The 20,712-nt window shown below is 34.2% G+C and overlaps 1 protein-coding gene and 1 long non-coding RNA gene across 2 annotated transcripts; both read right to left on the bottom strand.

Annotated features, from left to right (window-relative positions):
- Positions 1-1,132: 1,132 nt before the first annotated feature.
- On the bottom strand, positions 1,133-11,658 carry LOC140882594 (structural maintenance of chromosomes protein 4). Its single transcript, XM_073288684.1, has 28 exons — positions 11,450-11,658; positions 11,240-11,329; positions 10,843-10,944; positions 10,545-10,721; positions 10,311-10,441; positions 9,514-9,592; positions 9,273-9,430; positions 9,130-9,205; positions 8,797-8,925; positions 8,590-8,734; positions 7,720-7,850; positions 7,332-7,484; positions 7,065-7,254; positions 6,005-6,138; positions 5,171-5,329; positions 4,461-4,769; positions 4,207-4,383; positions 3,998-4,081; positions 3,680-3,889; positions 3,495-3,584; positions 3,291-3,412; positions 2,993-3,148; positions 2,795-2,902; positions 2,640-2,700; positions 2,116-2,250; positions 1,663-1,750; positions 1,474-1,546; positions 1,133-1,386 (listed from the first exon to the last, which is right to left on the bottom strand). The coding sequence occupies exons 1-28, from the start codon at positions 11,594-11,596 to the stop codon at positions 1,266-1,268; spliced, it is 3,735 nt and encodes a 1,244-aa protein (XP_073144785.1). The 5' UTR covers positions 11,597-11,658; the 3' UTR covers positions 1,133-1,265.
- Positions 11,659-19,421: 7,763 nt separating this feature from the next.
- LOC140880162 (uncharacterized) lies at positions 19,422-20,506 on the bottom strand. The gene is made up of 3 exons (XR_012149600.1): positions 20,384-20,506; positions 20,229-20,292; positions 19,422-19,503 (listed from the first exon to the last, which is right to left on the bottom strand). It is a non-coding gene; the product is annotated as an uncharacterized lncRNA (long non-coding RNA).
- Positions 20,507-20,712: the final 206 nt, after the last annotated feature.

Genomic DNA, 20,712 nt, shown 5'->3' on the forward strand with positions numbered 1-20,712 from the left:
ATAATTTTATCAAAACATTTTAAATTGTTATTTTTAAATATGTCCCGACAATTTATAAGTTCATATATAAAAGCTTCTAAGCTTGCTGAGACGATGACCGTGGAGGATAAACATATGATTATTAATGACTCTTATGTGTTAGAAGGTTAGCAGCACAATGGAGACCATTTGTATGGCTCAGTATAGACATTTTTGCGTATCTGACCGATGAGTTAATTGTTCTCAATAATGGGTTGTGTTAGCTTGTGCTGTAATTTTGTAACTAGATTGCAACAGGTTTTGATGTTGTATATTCGGACACAGACGTTCCTCGTGAACTTTGAAACACCTTAATTATGGGGGCTAATTGCATTCACATCCCCTATGAAAAGTCTAAAAGGCATAAAATCCCCTAAAAAATATTAATATGCTAATGCATCCCTCAGTTTTTTAAAATGTAGCACATGTCACCCCTTTGTTATACAAACTCGGGCACATTTATACCCTCTCATAGGGGTTTTTATGCTAATTTTTTTAAAACATAGGGTCTAACATGCTATTAATTTTACACAGGGTGTTTTATGCCTTTTAGACTTTTCACAGGGGGTGTGAATGTAATTAGCCCTAATTATGAAGGAGGATGGATTTATTTCAAGGACATTGTGATATGTTACATGTCTCAATTTGTGTCTCTTTTATAGTTTGTCCAACGTACCATACCGAACAGTCTGCTCGGATTCAACTGGTGGTGCAACAATCTATTATATTCTGTTAACTGTGATGTCAATTTGTCATCCCATTCATATAGTTTAACAGTTTGTGTTACAAAGTTGTTGATTAAACCGTGACATTAAAAATCGCTGCAAAAGTATTGCGATGATTTAAAAAGAATCATATAAAATGTGCTTAGATTTAATTTGAAATGAAAGTTGCGACCATCAAACAGTCGCTACATGCTACTACGGTATTGGAGAAACTGTCCGAAATAGCCGTTGTTTCTTGTAGGATCTCTCTTGATAAAAATGAACTCGAGAAGAAATAAGACCAATTATGGAGTCGACAATTTCCGATCCAATATCTTTAGTTATACTGCTACTACCATATAATAATATCAATCAGAAACAAACTTGATTTAATTTTCGAACCCATTTTTGAATCAACAAACCAGACTGATTTTTAAAATTTCTGTACTTCAAAATTTCAAATAGATGGTTTCGAGATTCTTTTAATATTGAAGGAATACTACAGATACTTCCAAGTTCATTCATGAATGGTATTAGAAAACATCAAGAAGCCTGCTCACAAACCGCGAAACTTCCGGGGTTGATTGTAATACTCTTGGTGCAATTATCGGTTTTGTAGATTCCAACAAGTCGATCCGCCAGCTCAAACATGTTATTTCTGAGGCTGCAACAGAAGAACAATTTCAGAAACGTCGCACTTAACATTCCATGCAAAGGAAAATATGATTACCAATGGTTGATTTAATTTCACCTTATGATGATGAATTGTGCATCCTTGGTACGATCTTTCACATAATGTCCGACAATGGAAACATTCTTGAAATCTAGTTGTACGTGCAAGATGTCCGACGAATAGACATTAGCAAAAAAAAAAAGGGTCATATGAAGAAAATAGCTTCAATAATAAACCCAAGAGTGAAGAGATAAATCCACAGCATACCTAAAGCGGCATCAATTTCATCCATCACGTAGAGCGGAGTAGGCTTGTAGTGGTGCAGGGCAAAAACAAGAGCTAAAGAACTGAGTGTCTGAGGGTGGGCATCAAAAAACACCAATCAAGATGTTGAACATTTTAAGGTGAGTTCGGAATGGAAATTTTTATGGAACCCATACGATTTGATGCCAATTCATTTCCAAAGGTGCCAGGAATGAACATGTTAAACACAAGTAAACTATAAAAAAACGGCACACACGATTTACATCGAAAACCTCTATCCAGGGAAAAAAACAGAAGAAAACTTTTACGGTGATAATTGAATATGGTAAAGTGTTTTTAATGGATGTTTTATATGGTTCTCAAAACGCCTAGAAAACAAAAACAAATATATTTTTGCAAGCTTTTCAAGTCAAACCAAACAGAATCAAGGTCACCATATTCTAACAAATGGATTACCTTTTCACCACCAGATAAGTTGGCTATATTCTTCCAGCTCTTTTTGGGAGGTCTGACGCTGAATACAACACCTTCAGAAAAAGGATCCAAGGAATCAACTAACTCAAGTTCTGCATCACCTCCCAGAGTAATCATCTGTAGCAGGAATGTGGAGAGCAACTATTAATAAGGTAAGAAATCAGCGCCCCACTTAACGGACACTATGCTTCTTGGTTCTACCAAAAATGTGACAAAGTGAAGTATTAAAACAAAAAGGCAGGGAATAAACAAACAGACATTTGAATATAAGCTTGATGTCTTTATAATCTGCCCATACAGACACTTTGAATGAACAAGACACGCATGGTAGAAATAATCAAAGAAACTACAAACAACATAATGAATGAAGTAATCATAGTCAAAGGTCCGGAGAAATCTCAAGTCACTCAAATAATGCAAGAAATGGATTAGAAAATCCATGAGCAGATACGACATAAAGCTAGAGCAATAGGAAACAAGCAAATATTCTAACTGTCTTGTTAAACCTGATACATCTCTTTCAGTTTCAGTGATATTGTGTTGAAACCAGCCATAAACTCGTCTAACCTGGAAACAATAGAAGATACATGTGATTTTCAGTAATCGGTAATTGAGGTCTGGAAATAGGCAAATAAATATATTGGCAAAATCAAATATTTACCTCCTCTTCCTCCAATCATCATATTGCTTCTTTATATCATCACGCTGTTGAGTAACTATATTAAGTTCCTCAATGCGCTGATTGTACGAGGATACTTTTTTTTGGTACCTGATGAACATGTTATTGACTAGATATTATCAAACAGAGATACATCCCTAATTACTTATAGCTTACAAAATAACCAAAATCAATGCTTACTCTGAGATCGAGTCGAGATTAGGATTCATGTCTTTAAGTTGAGCTTCGATAAGGGCCACCATCTCAATTGCCCTCTTAAAGTCACATGTCTCACCAAGAGTAACGTCATTCAATGTGGCTTGAACCTTTTCTGGCTCCACCATATCCTTCTGAATCCTGTAAAAGAATAGCAAGTTAGCAAGAATAAACAGTGCATCCATCTAACAGGAAGAAAACATGTATCGAAAGCAGGAAAAGAAGGTTGGGAAGATCAAACATCGTTAGAACTGTAATGCTGTGATCTGGGCCAAATGCTTACTGTTCTATTTGCTTTGAAAAAGCAACTTGTAGATCATCAAATTTTTTCTTGTATCCTTTTCCCTTAATATCTAACTCTTTACAAATTTTCTTCATATCTTTTAACTTGTAGTCGGCATCCACCTGAGTCATCAATTACAGAGAGTTTAAAACCGATGTAGTGAAAAGAAAAAAGGAAAAGAATGAAAATAAAAACTGAGCAGACCTCGGTTGCCCGCAACTCATCCACGGTTTTCTTCAGTTTTTCATAGTCAAATTTTGACTTATCGAGGACATCTTTGTGTTGATCAATAAACTAAGCATAAACAATTAAATGCTGTAAGAACAACACTACAGCAATGCACAAGCTAAACGCCCATTGGCACAAGCACAGACCAACATAAAGCTGACCTCCTGTGTTTTCTTATAATTCTCTTGAACGGTAAAAGCTTTCTGTTCAGTTTCTGTAAAGGTGGAACGCAGCTTCTCCCTTTCCTGAGTAAGACGTTCCTTCTCATTTTTTGACTCTTCAATTCCCTTCGTCAATTTCTTCATCATTTTCTGGCCTGTCTCTATTTGAACTTTGCGACGGTTGATTTCAGTGCTACTTTTATCAATATCCTGTTCAAGTAAACATAGAGTGTGCCAATTAAATATGCACGCCGAAGATAATTTGGTGGATTATTACTCGATATATGACTTTAATGATCACCAGCATTCTATACTTACAGACTGAATTTTGCTAACCACAGACTTCTGGTTTTTCAATTTCTCTCCGCCAGCATTTTCTATTTTATTCTGAAGCTCCAACGCCTACACAAGTGACTTAAGCAGTAACAGATCTGTGCAGTGCCAATTTGTTTGACAAGATCGGTGTTTAAAGAGAGAGTAATTTGCATCAATACTAACTAGTCATATTAATATGCCAAGTGACAAACCTTCTCCTTGAGCTGTTTTGAACCAAGCATAAGCCTATTGATTTCTCTCTCTTCAGCACAGATCATGTTACCCAGCTCCTCTAGCCCATCAACCTCTTCCTGGATTGGGACAGAAGCAGCCTTGAGGGAATCCATTTGTTTTTCTAGATCACCAAATTGTAATTTCAGACTGTCCACCTGTTAGAAACAAATAGTCAGATTTAGTATACAATTGGCATAGGAATTATGACAAGAAAATAAAAACACTAGAGCACCTCCTTTTGACTTTTTGCTAATTCCATTTCCAAGCGTGCAATTGTTTTCTCTGAGGCTTGGTAACTCTTTACAGCACCAGCAATTTTGTTGCGTAGATTACTGAGGCTTTCAACAAAATCAGAAAGCTCCTTTTCAGCATTTGCCACTGCTTCTCCTGACACGCTGGCAACTCGAATAGATGAACCAATTTTACCTCCACGTGGCTTCTTTCCTCCACCAGTCATAGTACCGGATTTTTCAAAAAGAGCACCATCAAGTGTTACGACACGCCAGAATTCCTTCTTTCCACCATAAGCAATGCGAGTTGCCTACAGTGGCAGGATAACAAAGTTGCAAAGTAACTCATGATGTTTACATGGTTAATTATAATACACTTCAAGTCTTTAGTGCATATAATTGCATGATGTAAAAGAAAATTATCATTTGGAAATAAATTTGTAAAAGAACAGTTACCACAGTGTATATTTCAATGTTTCTAACAATTTAGCAGTGTAAGAGATGTTCTTTCAGAGTTGGGTTTCTTGGGTTTAGGCATAAGTTCTTGCAGCACATAAATAGAATCAAGAAACAGCAACATGAACAGCATCAACAAGTAAAATTACATTATCAGATTGCTCTAATCCTCGTTACTGTTGATCCTTCTGAAAGTTATATTTTAAAACTTAAGACCACCAAAATAAAATATCTTCATCTATTGTGATGGCTATACCTGATCAATATCCTCAGCCAGTACTGTGTTCCTTAGTGCTGCATAGAAAGCAAGTCTCATTCTCTCATCCTGAACCTTAATCAAATCAAATAGGCGTGGAACTCCTTCTGGTGTAACCACTTTTTCCTTTAATCTAGGCATGTGTTCGACTTGTTTCTCCTGTAAACAATCAGCACCTAATTTGTTAGAATGCAATCAGTTCCTGCACATACGTTTTGGTTTATATGCATTCAACTCAGTTTACATTCTCTCCATCCAGCCTAAGATTCTTTACTAGTTTGATAGAAAGTTCAAACTTCCAAAAATTCACGTCATTAACACAACTAGGTTAACCGTGATTACTTATTATCATAATCCTTCATGGATGAAGAATGGCAAAGTCTAGCTATCAAGAAATATGCCTAGATTAAGAATTGCAAAGTCAATAAAAAGCTACTCTGAAATTATTCTCATCGATTGGACCTTTCAAACAGAGAACCTAATAAGTAATAAGATGAATTCAACAAAAACCGACAAATAGCAGAACCTATGTGTTTTGGAGATGAAATAACAATTCCAGAGAAAAATTGCAACACTGCAAGTGAAAGCTCCAGTAATATAATTGTCACAGAAATTATTAGATTATAGCATCGCAGAAAACTTGTATTCCTTGTGTTACTCCAGAGTAAACAGCATAAACAATCAGCAACCAATAATCATATTTGCTTCATTAAAATCTGTTAATGTAATTATGCAACAGCAGATTGATTTGTGGCAAATCAAGTAGTAACTTTAAACTTCTCAGTTGGAATGATTGATATACCAAAATCATAAAAAGTGGAACGACTGATGTACCAAAATCATAAAAGTTGCAACACCAAGGTTTTTACTACGAAGCAACTCCACACATGCTTGTGCTGCAGCAGTTGTCTCCACGACGATATAATCTAATCCATGACATGCAGTTGATATGGCAACATCATATTTTGCTGCAAAATGTCGTTCGATAGTTATAGAGGTACAACTAAAGGGATAAAGCAAAATAAACAAAACAAGCTCCCTAAAAAGAATAAGGTCCACTTAATGGTGAAGCAGTTTAATATACAAAAGAAACATATTACAGAATTTATAAGCATTTTTAGAACTTAAATAATGATTAATTCTCAATGACAACTTTCACGAAGCTACTATGAATGTTCAAGCCAGTGCAATCACCAATGCAACTGAATTATTGGAACCTCGTGACTGAAGAAAAACAAAACTCAGCTTAGCATTCGTAAGATGTGATCAGGTCATTAATTTCTCAATTGTAAGTCATACTTAAAAATAGAATATTTGAGGTCAAATGGATGCTTCTCAATCATGCAGTTCTCTAAACAATTAGCATCATCTTTCGCAATTCATAATTATGAGGCCCTTAGTATATGAAAATGGAAAGTATGATAGAATAAGCTCAATTACAAGTGACGATATTTCAAGAAAATGTTGGAAGTTGGAATATTGCTATCGCTATACCTGAATTAGATTGTATTTTCAACAACCAAAACATTATCAGGAAACATGCACCTGCCTTAGTCATGTGGTGAGAGATTTTATGAGGCCAAAACACAAAAGGAATTGATGGGCGCAGCTCAAAGATGGTAATACAACCTCCTTTTGAAATTAAACAAGGTTGAAAGTGAAAGGATCCAGATGCTAAGTACAAGCACAATGCAAGGTGAAACCATGAGAAAAAACTAATGCAACAGTTAGTTCTGCAAAGTGGATGCTGCTGGTGTTGAAGAGGGTGGTTTTGTTTGTATATTAAGTGTGTACCTATATTTCATAAATTCGGAGATGCCTATTTCCAGAGAAAATTGCAGCTATCTCAATTATGTTTTAGCTTAGCATATCTGCACACACATGAGATGCTCACCATCTATAGCTCCTAGATCTCCCATCCGGCCATATATTCCATGAATATGGTTTGATTCCTTAGCATGCAGTATTGCTTTTAAAACAGATCCATGATTCCTTTCAGATTCCATAGTGGATAAAAGGTCAGCAACCTTAATTCTTGCAGTTTTCTCTAAAGGAATCAACCTTTCTTGTTCTTTGATGCATGCCTGCCAGGTGCCAAATGGCTCAATAAACAACAAATGACAGCATACGTCAGGATAAAAAATGCTATCAGACAGCTTACTTGCTCTATTTTATGAGATTCAGATGCTTCAAGTTTATGTCTCTCTAGGTCATTTTGAATAGTTTTTACAACTGAAGACTTGGTCTCAATACTCTTTTGCAATTCGTTTATCTGCTTCTGTGCTTCTTCGTAAGCAACACGACCAGCTCCGTGCTGTGATATGAAATGATCATTCGTAATGAGGTTAGATCTATCCACAAAAGGAACTGAATCCAAAATCTCAAAAGTTTTCAAGAGAACTTTGAGGCAATTGCCAGCTTAAATTGGAATAAAAATTGTATAACAATTTCTAGCAGCGTAAGAAATGTCAGCCGTTCAATAATTGGAAAATTGAAGTAATCATAAAGATAAGAAAATGTAAATATCTCAATTAGGTTGCCAACATCACCTTTTCATTCAAAATATTTTTCTCGGTCATTGCAACTTCAAGTTTTCCTCTACTCTCAATCAATTGTTTTTCCCAAGGTTCTAGTTCAGCACGAACATCAGCAAGCTCAATGCGAAAAATTTCCGTCTCAGCTGTTGGTAAACAAAGAATCAAAACAAAGTTCTTTACACAAAGAATAGCAAGATTAACAAGAAAAGAAAGAAATTCATCACCATAAGGTGGAGTACATTTGGTCAATATTTGCATCACATCACTACATTGTCACCAATATTTCTAGAAAATTCAAAATATTTTTGCCAGAGAGTGATTATGCCAAACCCGAAGAGACATGCTTCACATGTTCCAATTATTAATTGATAACCTTTAGACCTTTTTTTCTGAATTCAAAAGGCCATCACTTATCTGATGATGAAGCTAATGTGTTTGTGCCTACTGCATATATCCACCATATTGCATGTACATACGTCAAAAGTTAACAAAAACAATATCAGAGCGGTCAAAACATCAATTTTCATGCAAAAGTAGAATATTCTAACATTCCCAACTTTATAATATTATCCATGAAAGAACAAGCAAAGGGAACTGAAATCCTCTAGTAGGTTATGATTATTGTTTTAGGATTCAAAAATTCAAGTTAAGAGTAAACTCATATTACATTGCATTCATTACTTAACTTACTTCTATAATATAATAGTTTCCTCAACTACAAATCTGTGATCCATAACAATCAAAACCAACAGAAACAATGACATTCTCAGTTTTTTTATTTATAGGTCAACCTCTTATACAAAATATGTAATTCATTTCAAGGTGATTCTCATGTTTAGATCACTACAAGACAGCTGGTTAAAAGTTTCAATACAGACATACCTCTAGAACTTTCCTTGATTTGTTCCAACATTTTTTCCTCATCAACTAAAAGCTTCTGAAGTTTGGGAATGCCTTCCTCAAGCTTTGGAATGAAATTCTGAGACTTCTCACATTCTTGAGTAATATCAGCAATTTTGGTGGAATCCTGCAGAGGCTATAGAAATAAAAATTTTGTTACAGACAAGATGAAACTTTTTCGTTGCATACCTTTTCCAGCTTATCATCAACTTTTTTTATCTTTTGCTTCAAATGCTTAAAATCTTCCTGATACTTCAAGTCCTGCCTTTCAAATTCCTTAAATTCATCCTTGCAACGCCTGAGGCTGCTATCTAGTTCCTGAAATTTCCCGGCAACAGTTTCAGACTAAAACATTTAGAAAGTTAAGCACATTTGCAAAAGAAACAAAAGAAAGGAAATAATTATTAAAAAGAATGACAATATCAGAACATGAATCACAACATGAAGGGCACAGAACTTTTAACTAGACGGAGCTGTCATGACTGTGGCCTGTGGGTGCTTCAGAAAGATAGAAGTACAAACCTCTTGTTTCTTCATATACTTCATATGCAAATCTTCAAGTTCTTTCAATGTTTTGGTATTTTCTTTAATTTTTTCCCTGTAAAGATTACCCCATTGAATTTCAGGTTTAGCATAATTTCCTAGCAGATATGCAGTATTCCAACCTTTCAATCTTTATATTTTCTTCCAGGCTCAGAACATTTTCCCGCAGCTTCTCTAGTTCAGTTGCATTATTTTCAGAGGCCAGCTTGGTAGCTTTCTCTTGCCATTTCACCATAGACAATTCTTTAAGCATGTAGGCTTCTGCCTCATTCTTCACTCCCTGGCATAATCAGAAACATAAATATAACACTTTAAGAGCAAACTGCAAAACATATACCATATAAACATCAAAATATAAATTACCTCCAAGCTCTCTCTTTCTTTGTCAGATAACTTTACCATCTGAACCACTCCAGACCTTTTCTCATTAAGTGCTTCCAGTCTCCAGGATCAGAAAAAATAAGTAAAATTTTGAATTAAAAATATTTTTCACCTTTATGTAATGTAGTGAATTAATTTGGAACAGCATTGGGAACCTAAAAATATTACAAAATGCATGTCATAAGTGGTTAAATAAGGGAAGTTAAAAAAACATTCATGCCACATAAGGAGCTCAGGTGTTCGCTCATTCATGGCCACATTCGAGGAGCACAAGGGTTTACATATCTAATCTGGCGATGTTAAGATAACAGTCTTCATACCAATAGAGATTTGACAAAAAAATCTACGTGAAATACCTTACAGATTACAGAATGATTTGTTGTCTTCTTCTGCACAGTTTCTCCCTCCAGTTAGAACTAAAACACAAAAAGTATGTGCCACTTTCACAGGCCAAGAGAGCCTTCTAAGAATCTAGCATAATAACTCACTGAGAATCATATGCTTCTACACTTGGTACTTAGCTCCAACAAATACCCAGGTTAGTGAACAAAATCTCAGTGGTAAGCTCTCAGAGCACAGAAAAGCTACATCAACATCAAATAGAAATTTCTTCTGAAGAATTTGGCTAAAATAGCATGACATGACCTCTATTTGTGTATTCCCTCAACTTCATCGCAAGTTAGTTCATCCAATGAATGGAAGAAATAGAAGATTCTTGATGTTTAAAAAATCACATGTGTTATGGATCTCTGACTTCAAGAATGGAGCACATAACTTACTCTTTAAAAGATTCATCAATCCTCTCTACATATTTGTTAGTTCCAATTATATCCTCAAGATACTCAAGAAAACCTTCGTCATGGGATCCCTGGGCCTTTGGCTTCATCAATGATATTTGCTCAACTTCACCCTGAGAAAAGGCTATGTATTATTAAAACAACATAAAGCTTACCATCTAATTCAAACTAAAAATACTCTGGAAAATCTTCAGGGACAAAAAAAAAAGATGGAACCTGAAGAATTAAGAAACGGTTGTTATCAAGGTCAACACCTTTTCCTTTCAACAGTTTGGTCACCTCCGTAAAGTTACTTGCTCTATCATTAATGTAGTATTTAGAGGAGTTGTCGCGGAATGCAACTCGAGTAATTGCAAAATCACTTCCAGGAACAGCTTCGTAAGTTCCATCATCCTATATCGACACAAATATCATTCTTCACTTAAAACTAGGACAGCGATGCCTATGAACCTTTATGTGTCACAAAGCAACACAGCACAACATTCAGAAAGGGCCAAATTATATGGGTAAATACCTTATCAGTGATATCCTGAAAGTGAACTGATACAGCAGCGCTGTCCAAATTCTGATGGTTTGTTGAATTATGAATAAGCTCTGACACTTTATTAAGACGCATCTGCAAGCATAATAAACCAATTTCAGAACATCGATTACCAGATCAGCAGAATTATACGTGGATAACTTTGTTGGCTCAAAATTCTGAAGAAAAACTTCCTGCATTCTCAGTCGGCAACAGAAATGCACCAGAACAACTGAGGTGAACTCTATTGAATTCCAATACAATAAGCAAAAGAAACACCGTCATATTGTCTCTTAGCTCGCACTTTAGGCATTATATTCGTAACAATAAAGCATCCATAGCTTAGACATTTTCTATAACAGAGCTAAAAAATTTCGACAAAATAGTATACCTGTTTAGCTCGTTTCCCAAACACGAACAGCATTGAATCTATCACATTGCTCTTCCCGCTTCCGTTCGGACCAACCACCGCAGAGAAGCTCTGGCCGTGAAAATAAGAAAAATTCAACTCGTGCGAAGATAGTAAAAAGCAACGACGCATCGTAAAATCATGAAATCGAGTAAAAATTTCGAAGGAAACAGAAAAAAAAAAATTCCAAACCTTGTGGAAAGGGCCAACGCGCTGTTCGCCCGCATAGGATTTGAAGTTCTTCATCACCATCTCCTTGATAAATAGCCTCGGAGGTCGGGACGCCGACCGGGTGGATTCAGCCATCAAATCGTCGGCGTTCGCTGTGGTTGATTCCATTGGCCGCGATTTTGAGATAAAATCAGTCGATTTTGCTCTCCGTCAGTTGAAACATTTCCTGTCGCGGTCAAATGAGGTTTCAACGTGGCAGATGTTTCAGATTTGGGCGGGAATTTGAAATTTAGTTCTGCATTTTTTTTATTTACTCTTTCTTTTCTTTTCTTTTTTTTTTTTTGGGAAGTCATTTCTATTTCTTTTCTCGCCCTAAATAAGTAAATATTAATGGGTTTACATGCTCACAGGGGCATAGGCGAGTTGGTAAGGCTTGAGATGATGTAAGAAAAAATTCTCCAGCGTTGTCGGTTCGATCCTCGTATGGAGCATATTTCCTGCTGAAATATTGTGTGGTATGCTCTAAGGGTTGGTCATGTTGCTTCCTCCCCAGGTCCTGCCGTTCGTGTTCATCCCTCAATTTAACTCTCGCATGAGTCAATGGGCATCTGACTCATGTGGAATGGGGTTCCCGGCAACTTTTTTTTTTTGATTAATGGGTTTATATTAGTAACGGTTTGTAGAGATGATCACGATGCAGTTTTGTGCTTTAAAAAAAAAATCAAATCGAATTGACATATGCGGTCGGTTAATTTTTTGAAAAATAATCGCGGTTTTACTTGTAGAATTAATATTACGGTTTTGACTGGTTTCAGGCGATTGCGGTCAGTTTTGCGGTTAGTTTTATAAATGATCAAAAGAATTCAAAATATTATAAGATATATTCCAATATTCAAAAACAATAACAATAAAGTGTCTTTCAAATATAAAATATAGTTTAAATCGTGCAAAAATAAAACTAAATAAAACAATATATAATCAAGATTCAAAACCAGATTAATAATTGAGCACGACATGACACTCACAATAATAATAACATTGACACTATATTGTCTTTTTTTTTCTTTTCTTTTTTTTTACTTTCAAACTTCAAACAAAATATTTATGATAAAATGAATAAACACTCTAAGTCTCTAACAAATAAAAGACTATTTTGGAGAATATTTAAGAAAAAAGATATGTACTGGAGGAATAATTTTTTACTTGAGTTGAGATAGAGTGAATAACGACTTCTTTAAATGAATATATTATTTACAAATTATACCATGTACGTATGCGGTGTAATTTATTATTATTATTTTAATCACAGTTTTTAAAAAAATTTAGGAAAAAATAGTGCGGTGCAATTCGATTCAGGCTTTCGGGTGGTTATTAAAAAAAATTGATGAACCCCTAACTTTTGTTCAATAACCAAAGCAAACAATTGATGTATTTAGTTATAATTATATAATATTTAACTTAGGAGAATTAAGTGAAGGTTATGAGGACAATTTTGTTTGGGAAAAGGCATTATTCATGAATGGCCACTCATTCAATCTAAAACATCAATTTTGTTTGTGAAAATTTCCAAAAAATAAAAATAAAAATAAAAATAAAATCATCATGCAACTACATACTTAGCCTAACACATCATGTGCAGGAAGAAAAACGATTAAAGTGACCAATTTTTTATTTTTTTTTAAAAAAACCCAATATATATTAATATCAAGACGAAAATTTGACCAAAAAGTATATATATCTAAGCAAATTAATCATATGACAATTTTCGAAATTTTCCAAAAAAATATAAAGCGATCGAAATATTTAAAAGTTTTTTCTTTATAAATTATCTGATATTCGATCTTTAATTAATAGTTCTCATGATCGATCCAACTCTCTCTTCATCAAATTTTTTAGACATAGGTCAAACAAGGTGTTCTATACATAATCACAAGTTGTAATTTTTAGGGAGTGTTTGCAATAGATTGTGCTTTTGGTTAAGTGATTAAATTAATAGATTATGATAAAATGAGAAAAAATCATAATTAGGTGGTGTTTGAAATCAAAAGCCAAAAGCTGAAATTTTTTTATGGTTATGTGTTTGGTAAACAAGTGATTATCATATTAGCATTTTAATAAAATGACAAAAATAACCCTATTGAGGAACACATCTATATATTTTTTTTCAACTTTTAATAACTGTGCAAGTGTGAAAATAGTGTACTGTACGTATTTGCTCTTTTTTATTGTTTTGTTTGTTCTATTTTATTTCCAGCATTTTGAGGATTATTTATTTTCTTTTTTAAAAAAAAACTATATATGAAATTGGATTTTATTTTATGAAATTTTTTTATTTGGCTCATAATCATATTATTATCTATTATTATCAAAAAAAATAATTTGGTATCCAAACATATATATATATATATATATATATATATATTGATTTGTTTTATGAATTTGGCGACCTAAATTTTATGTGTAAATAATTAACTTTGATTAGAGTAAGTTTACCAAATATATGTTCCACATATATGGTCAATCAGATATCAATATATATACATATACTATTAATAAAAGGAGAGAGTCTAATAATAACTATTTTTGGTGATGCCTTTTTTTAATATTTCAAATATACCTTTAATTTGTTGTGGCTTTTGTTTTATTAATTCAAATTTGATTTACTTTTTTAATTTATTTATTTAAACTTTATTTTCTTTTTTTTTAGTGAAAGAATGTTTGAATTTGTTCCGCCACAATTATAAATAATTATATAATCATATTTGTTTATTAAAAAAAAATCGTTCATCTTTTATATTTTGTGTACACGCATCGCGTGTGCCAAAATTGTTAGTATATATTATTTGTTCAAGTATATGAATTATATGCATACTTTTTCAATAAAAAAATGAGAAACATAAATCCTTCTACTCTGATATAAAGTTTCAAACGGTGATATTAGGAAGCAAACATCCATAAAACTAAATTGAGGTCCTAAACCGATAAGTTCAAGTCAAGGGGACGCCCAGCCTTCGAAATGCGATAGATGAGCATATATCATCCCTTGTTTTATTCATTGTCGAATCACTTTGTTGAGATAAAATTTCACTGTCATGGCTACTAACTCCACTCGTATCATCTTCATAATAGTCTACATTATTTTCATACTCCATGAAATCATCATCTTCCAAGTATTTCTTACGAATGAAATTGTGAATCGCCATTGTAGCTGACACAAGAACAATTTGATCAGGCCATATAATATTGACAAGCATATCAGTTAGCATGAAATTTTCTTTCTTCCATACTCCAAAAGATCGTTCAATGGTGCAACGCAACGATGAATGCAAATTGTTGAATGCTTCATAATGATTGTTGTATACAGATGCACGTTGGAAGTCGAGCATGATATTTTTGCCCTTTGTATGGAGCAAGAAAACCTGATGTGTTAGGATAACCCGCATCGACTAGATAATATTTTCCTGAAGTCATTGAAATAGTGATAATCAATATAAAACTGATTGAAATAATTAGACTTGAAAGAAAATAATAAAACATGCACCTCTTGGAGGCATTGGAAAATTTTTGGATGCATCTCTTATTGCGGAGTAGAAAATTCTAGTATCATGAGCACTTCCTTCCCAATCAGGTAACACAAATGTGAAGCACATATCAAAATCACATGCGACCATTACATTTTGAGTTGGATAACCTTTCCTACCAATATATGGTACTTGCAAATGACATGGTATTGAGGCTTTGATATGTGTGCCATCAATTGCACCGATACAATCCTTTTAAAGAACATATAGAAATTAGTATTACATCTCAGTGATAATTTTAACATACAAGGAAAAAATATATTGTTTTTTACCTTGAAATGGGGAAAGTATCTAGGATTTTCTTTGATATAGGAAGGTGTTCTTGTGAAGTTTTGGAATGGTCTAACCCAATCAAGAGACATCTTTGTGTAAGCTCGTAAGACATTATGGAATGACTTGCCAATTGTAAAACCAGACCTTTGAAAAGTCTCTTGCAGTTGTCTATTACCTTCTCTTACACCAACTATCATCATAAACGTTGCCAACTGCTCTTCAACCGTGACAGATTTCATGGGGTTAAGACCATATGTAACACCCGGTATTTTAAATACGTAAATCCGCATGCATAATTAGGGTATTTAATTATTTAAATTTGTGATTTATGTGTTAAATAATTATGTGAATTATTTGTGCATGATTTAATTTATTTTTTTAAGCATTTAGCCCATAATTAGTGATTTTTAGGATTTTTAGTATTTTAATTATTTTATCGCGTAGACGGGACCGTGGACGGACGAGATGACAACTTTCTATCCAAATTATTTTATGAGTCTTTTTAGAGCCCAAAAATATTATTTTGAGTTTTATTTCCTCAATATTTTTAGTATTTAATTTTATATAATTTTAGGAGTCCATTTTTATTCAAAATAAGCCAAAATATTGACTTTTTATTATCTTTTAAATTCCCCTAATTTTTAATTTCGGGATTTCTTTTAATGTTATCAGATTTTAAATATTATTTAGAGTTTTATTTTAAGTTATATATTATATATTTAATATCCTAAATAATACATTAATTATCCAATTTTCTATTTAATTAAAAACCTAAACCTAATCTACCCAAAACCCCTCGATCCAAAGCTCCATCAGCCGCTCCCCACCCCATATTCATCATCTTCTTCGGCTAGCAGCCTCCACGAAGAACACCATAGCCGATTTTGAAGCTTCCAAGCGTGTCATCATCGCCCCGTCGTCCCGGAATCGTTCTACGCACTCCTTTCTCTTCAAACTACGGTGCAAGGCATGATTCTTTTTATTTTAACGTACTATATCAGTGTTTATACGTGTGTGTGTGCGTGAGCATTGTTCTCCTTCAAAGAATTTTCAGAAAATAATTAGTTGTGTGGTTTGAAGTTTGTGTATTCATTGTTCATTCATCTCACGTTTTTGTCATGCTTGGATCGAGTCTAGCTGCTGGTCGGGTCTAGGAGGTTGTGTAGAAGGGGTCTAGGCTGGATTGGCTCGAATGGCTCGAGCCAAACGAGCCTAGAACAAAGGCTGGAGCAGTTCGGCCGAGAGGGGTGCGCAGGTAGGGTTTTTGGAAGAGAGACTCGGGTTCGTAGGGCTGGGTGCATGGGGCTCGAGCCAGGGTATGGTTCGAACCGGCAGGACCCTGGGAAGGTCCTGCCAGCGGCGCTTCGGTCGGTCGTGGCCGGAGCGGGGCGGCAGCAGGCTATGAAGGCCTGCTGCCCGTGCGGCGCAGCAAGGGAAGAGGGTTGGGTTGTTGGCTACGGGTTTTTGGGTTTCTAGGGGGTTCCGGGTCGGGTCGTGAGTCCGAGTCGGGTCTGGTAGTAAGTGGGTTAAGTTAGTTGGGTCCGGGTCCGGGTTAAGTTAGTTGGGCTCGGGTATTTTATTTTTAAGTTAATTAATGAATTTAAGAGTTTAAATGGGCTAATTAGATTAATTTAATTAATGGGCTTCACTTAAGTTATTATTTGGGCTTAATTAAATTAAACAAGTGAGTCCACTAATTTTTATGGGCCTTGGGGGCCCATGGAAGTTATTGGGCCAGTCTTTGGGCTTTTGTGCCAATTGGGCCAGATTAAGTTGTTATTGGGCCTAGAATGTTTAAATGGGCTTTAATTATTTAATTGGGCTTAGAATAATTTTTATTGGGCTTAAGTATGTTATTGGGCCAGTCTCAGTGTTAATGGACCAGATTTAAGTAAATGGGCTTGAGTGTTAGGGCCAGCAGTCCAGTACAATCCATGAGAAATTGCATGTGTCCTGAATATATATTTAATTATTTTTATGCATTGAAGTTATTTTAATATTTATATGTTAGTATGAAATTAAATTAAATATATATGAAGGACACACATTTTAATTAAGTACATGCATTCATGAAATAATTTTATGTACGATTAAATGTTTAAGGTTGAGCAATAAGAAAATATTTTATGTTGGAAGTTGAAGTAGTGTGACAATTTGAGATTTGAGGGGGATTCGTCCCCATATGTGATCTATTGAAGGGCAGTTTACTGCCAATTTAAGAGGTGATTCGTCACCGCCACGTACGTTGGTTTTCACGCTGATCAGTATTTAATGTATGATTTAAGGTTACACTACGGATACAACCATGCGATGTTAGAAAATAATTTGCTCAACAATATTTATGTGTTATGTTATTTAAGATAATTTAAGTTATGATATGTTATGATATTTTTAAGCATGCACCTTCATGTATATGTTATGTATTAGTAGCAATTTGATTTAAATTATTTTAAACCCTTGTTATGTTAGCATGTTGGGCCTCTAGGCTCACTACACTGGTATGGTGCAGGTGAGTACGTAGAGGAGGATGTAGCTCCTACCGGCGGCGAGAACATATGAGCGGACATGCAGTGACCCCGTGACCGTGATAGATGTCTGAATCGTTATGCATGTTTTGAATATTTTTAGTATGTTACATTGTTAAGTATTTTTCAGTGGTTGGGTTTTGGAATGTTATTTTTAAATATTTTTAGTGCATGCAGTTTTTAATTATTTTCTCATGACAGTATTTTAATTAAATGTAGACTCAGATATTTATTTTATTAAAGAATGCATTTTTATTTAAGTTATTTATTTATTTATTTTTAAATCTTTTTATTCTGTGCATATATGTACATATTTTGTTTAGTAAGTAATAAAAAAAAAAAATTTCCGCATATTTATTTATTAATTAGAGAGTCAGGGTCGTTTCACCATAATTGGTGACCAATAATGCACACAACTCAAAAAATACTTCCTTATGCATCCTAAAATAATTGTGACATCGACGAGGATGTCCTTTCAAAATAGACATAAAAAAGCCCATCCACTATAATCTCTATCATAGCAACGAACTTTATGTAAATATTTCTCAAAATATATCGCTGCCCCAACCATAATAGCATGCATATATCTTTTTTTCTTTGTACTAAATATGTTTGGACCGGTACCTTCGCTCTCTGCTTCGCTTATCCCATCATCTAAAATGTCAATGGTCGATGATTCAAATGGATTCTCCAACCTGCTTTCCGATGATGAATCTGACATATTGCATACAATTTTTTAAAAAATATAATGAGTAGAGTAACTTAATAAATTTTATATTAGTCTAAGCAAAGATATACATGCATGTGATTGATCTGCACCCGATCGATCTAAACCAAAGTCAAGAATCTAGTCATGCATCAAAAGGTTAAGATGGTTTACTAACAAAACTAGTGTGCACATTGAAAGTTTGAAAATTCTTAAGGATCCTTCTGTATTTCACAAAAGCAAAATCTTTCTTTTGAGGCATATAAAAGTAGGAGTCTTTTCATAGAGTAACTTACCCACTGATTCCATATTAACCGATCTTTATGATATAAAAATTTTGATGAATTTTCTCAGTTTTGATCTTTCTACTTTGTGTTCTCTAAATATGTTTTAATTTTTCTTTTTCTTTTTCAATTGAGAAATTTATATGATTACTATTACTAGTTTACTAGTAAGGATGCATGAACTCCGTTCTTTGCACATCAATGGGCATTCCACTTCTAATAACTATGGTCTAGGTGTACTCAAATGTCATTGAAATTCAAGTATAAACAGAGTTATCCTGAATAGCATTAAGTGATCCTTTCTCTCAAATTGAGAAATAAGCATATAAGAGTGTCCACCATGAGATGTGTGCATTCCCTATATCCACCAATACTTTCAACAACACCACACAATGACTCGTGGAACAATCAAACAGCCAACGCAAAAGGGTATTCATATCTTCCAGCTGATACAAACCGCATACGAACTCATAAAAATCTCAGAAAGACCAACACTTTCTCAAAGAAACATTAAAGAAATCTAAATCCCAGAAAAATGAAGCTCGCAACAGATGGAACAAAACAATCAATTCAATTTATTAAAAAATATTGATACACATAGGTTAGTGGGAAAAAAAAAAGAATATCCTTTGGATTCTTTTCCCAATAACAGGACATTTAGGGCCACTCGCCCTCTTCTTAGTCGTCTGGTACACTAGCTTCCCACCTGGATCCACACAAACCACAAAAAATCCATCAACATAACAAGCAACCGACCATAGAGCTTGCAGCTTGGCCAACTCAAATAGTTTAATAACACATCATTATACCAAACTCACATTGAAAGGTTATAGTTCGAAAACTGTACTGTACCTAATTAATCGAATCTCTCTTGATTGTTTTTTTTTGCTATGGTGAATCTAAACACTCACAAACCAAAAACATCGCATTTATAACCACATGATATTCATCGAATGCCACCATAGGGGATTGAATATTTCAAGTTTTTAAGATTCCTTGTCGGAAAAACAGAAGCATCAAATGGGTTTGTGTTCCTGCAGTCTTGGGAGCAGGACATGTAGCAGTAATAGATCAGCAACCAAGAAAGAAGCAGATCCTGATTGTGGGCTAAAAATGACGAAAATTTTTAAGTCGAGGAGTTTTTGGACTCTGGAAATGAAGCAGGAGCAGGCGAATTACAATAAAATACAATGTTAACTTTGAAGGATTTGATTCTTTTCTTCACCAGCTTTGGTCAGCCTAACCATCAATTCACATCCCAAACCGCCTAATTCTCCAAAAGATTTAGGAATAAAAACTCAATGCAAACCAAAACCTCCAATAATAACAATCGCATCCAAACACACTCATTTCCGTGTATCTAATAACCTGCATATTTTACTATATTAATCGTAATCACATAAACATGAATAGAATTCCATGTTGTTTTACCTTGATTTAACTCGGTTTCCTTAATTGAATCTCCTTGATTAACTCTTCGAGCTTGTGTGACTTTCTGCAATGTAAATGAAAAATAAAATTTTAAAAATAATGTAAAATTGTTGCTAAACTCCAATGAAAAACCACGAATTCAAGGAAAATTTTACCTTTAAGTGCAAATTATCTCGAGAATTAAATACCTTGTTCTTGACATCGATTTCTCTCGATGAGATACGAACAATCGAATAAGAAAAATGAAGGAAGATAGGATGTGGAATGAGAGAAACGAGAAGGGTTTCCGGAAAAATGACAGGGGCAAAATGGTCCAAAAGAAAATTTTATTTATTTATCAAAATAGTATAATCACTTTTGGACAATAAAAATCACCTCATGACCAGCTTTAAGATTTTAATTAATATAAGCACAAGCTAACACAAAATCTGACTTTAAAAAGCACACAAATATGATTTTTTTTAAGCTAAAATCTAATAATCAC

This window comes from Henckelia pumila, chromosome 2, assembly GCF_033568475.1.
Source record: "Henckelia pumila isolate YLH828 chromosome 2, ASM3356847v2, whole genome shotgun sequence".
In the NCBI taxonomy this organism is placed as follows: Eukaryota; Viridiplantae; Streptophyta; class Magnoliopsida; order Lamiales; family Gesneriaceae; genus Henckelia; species Henckelia pumila.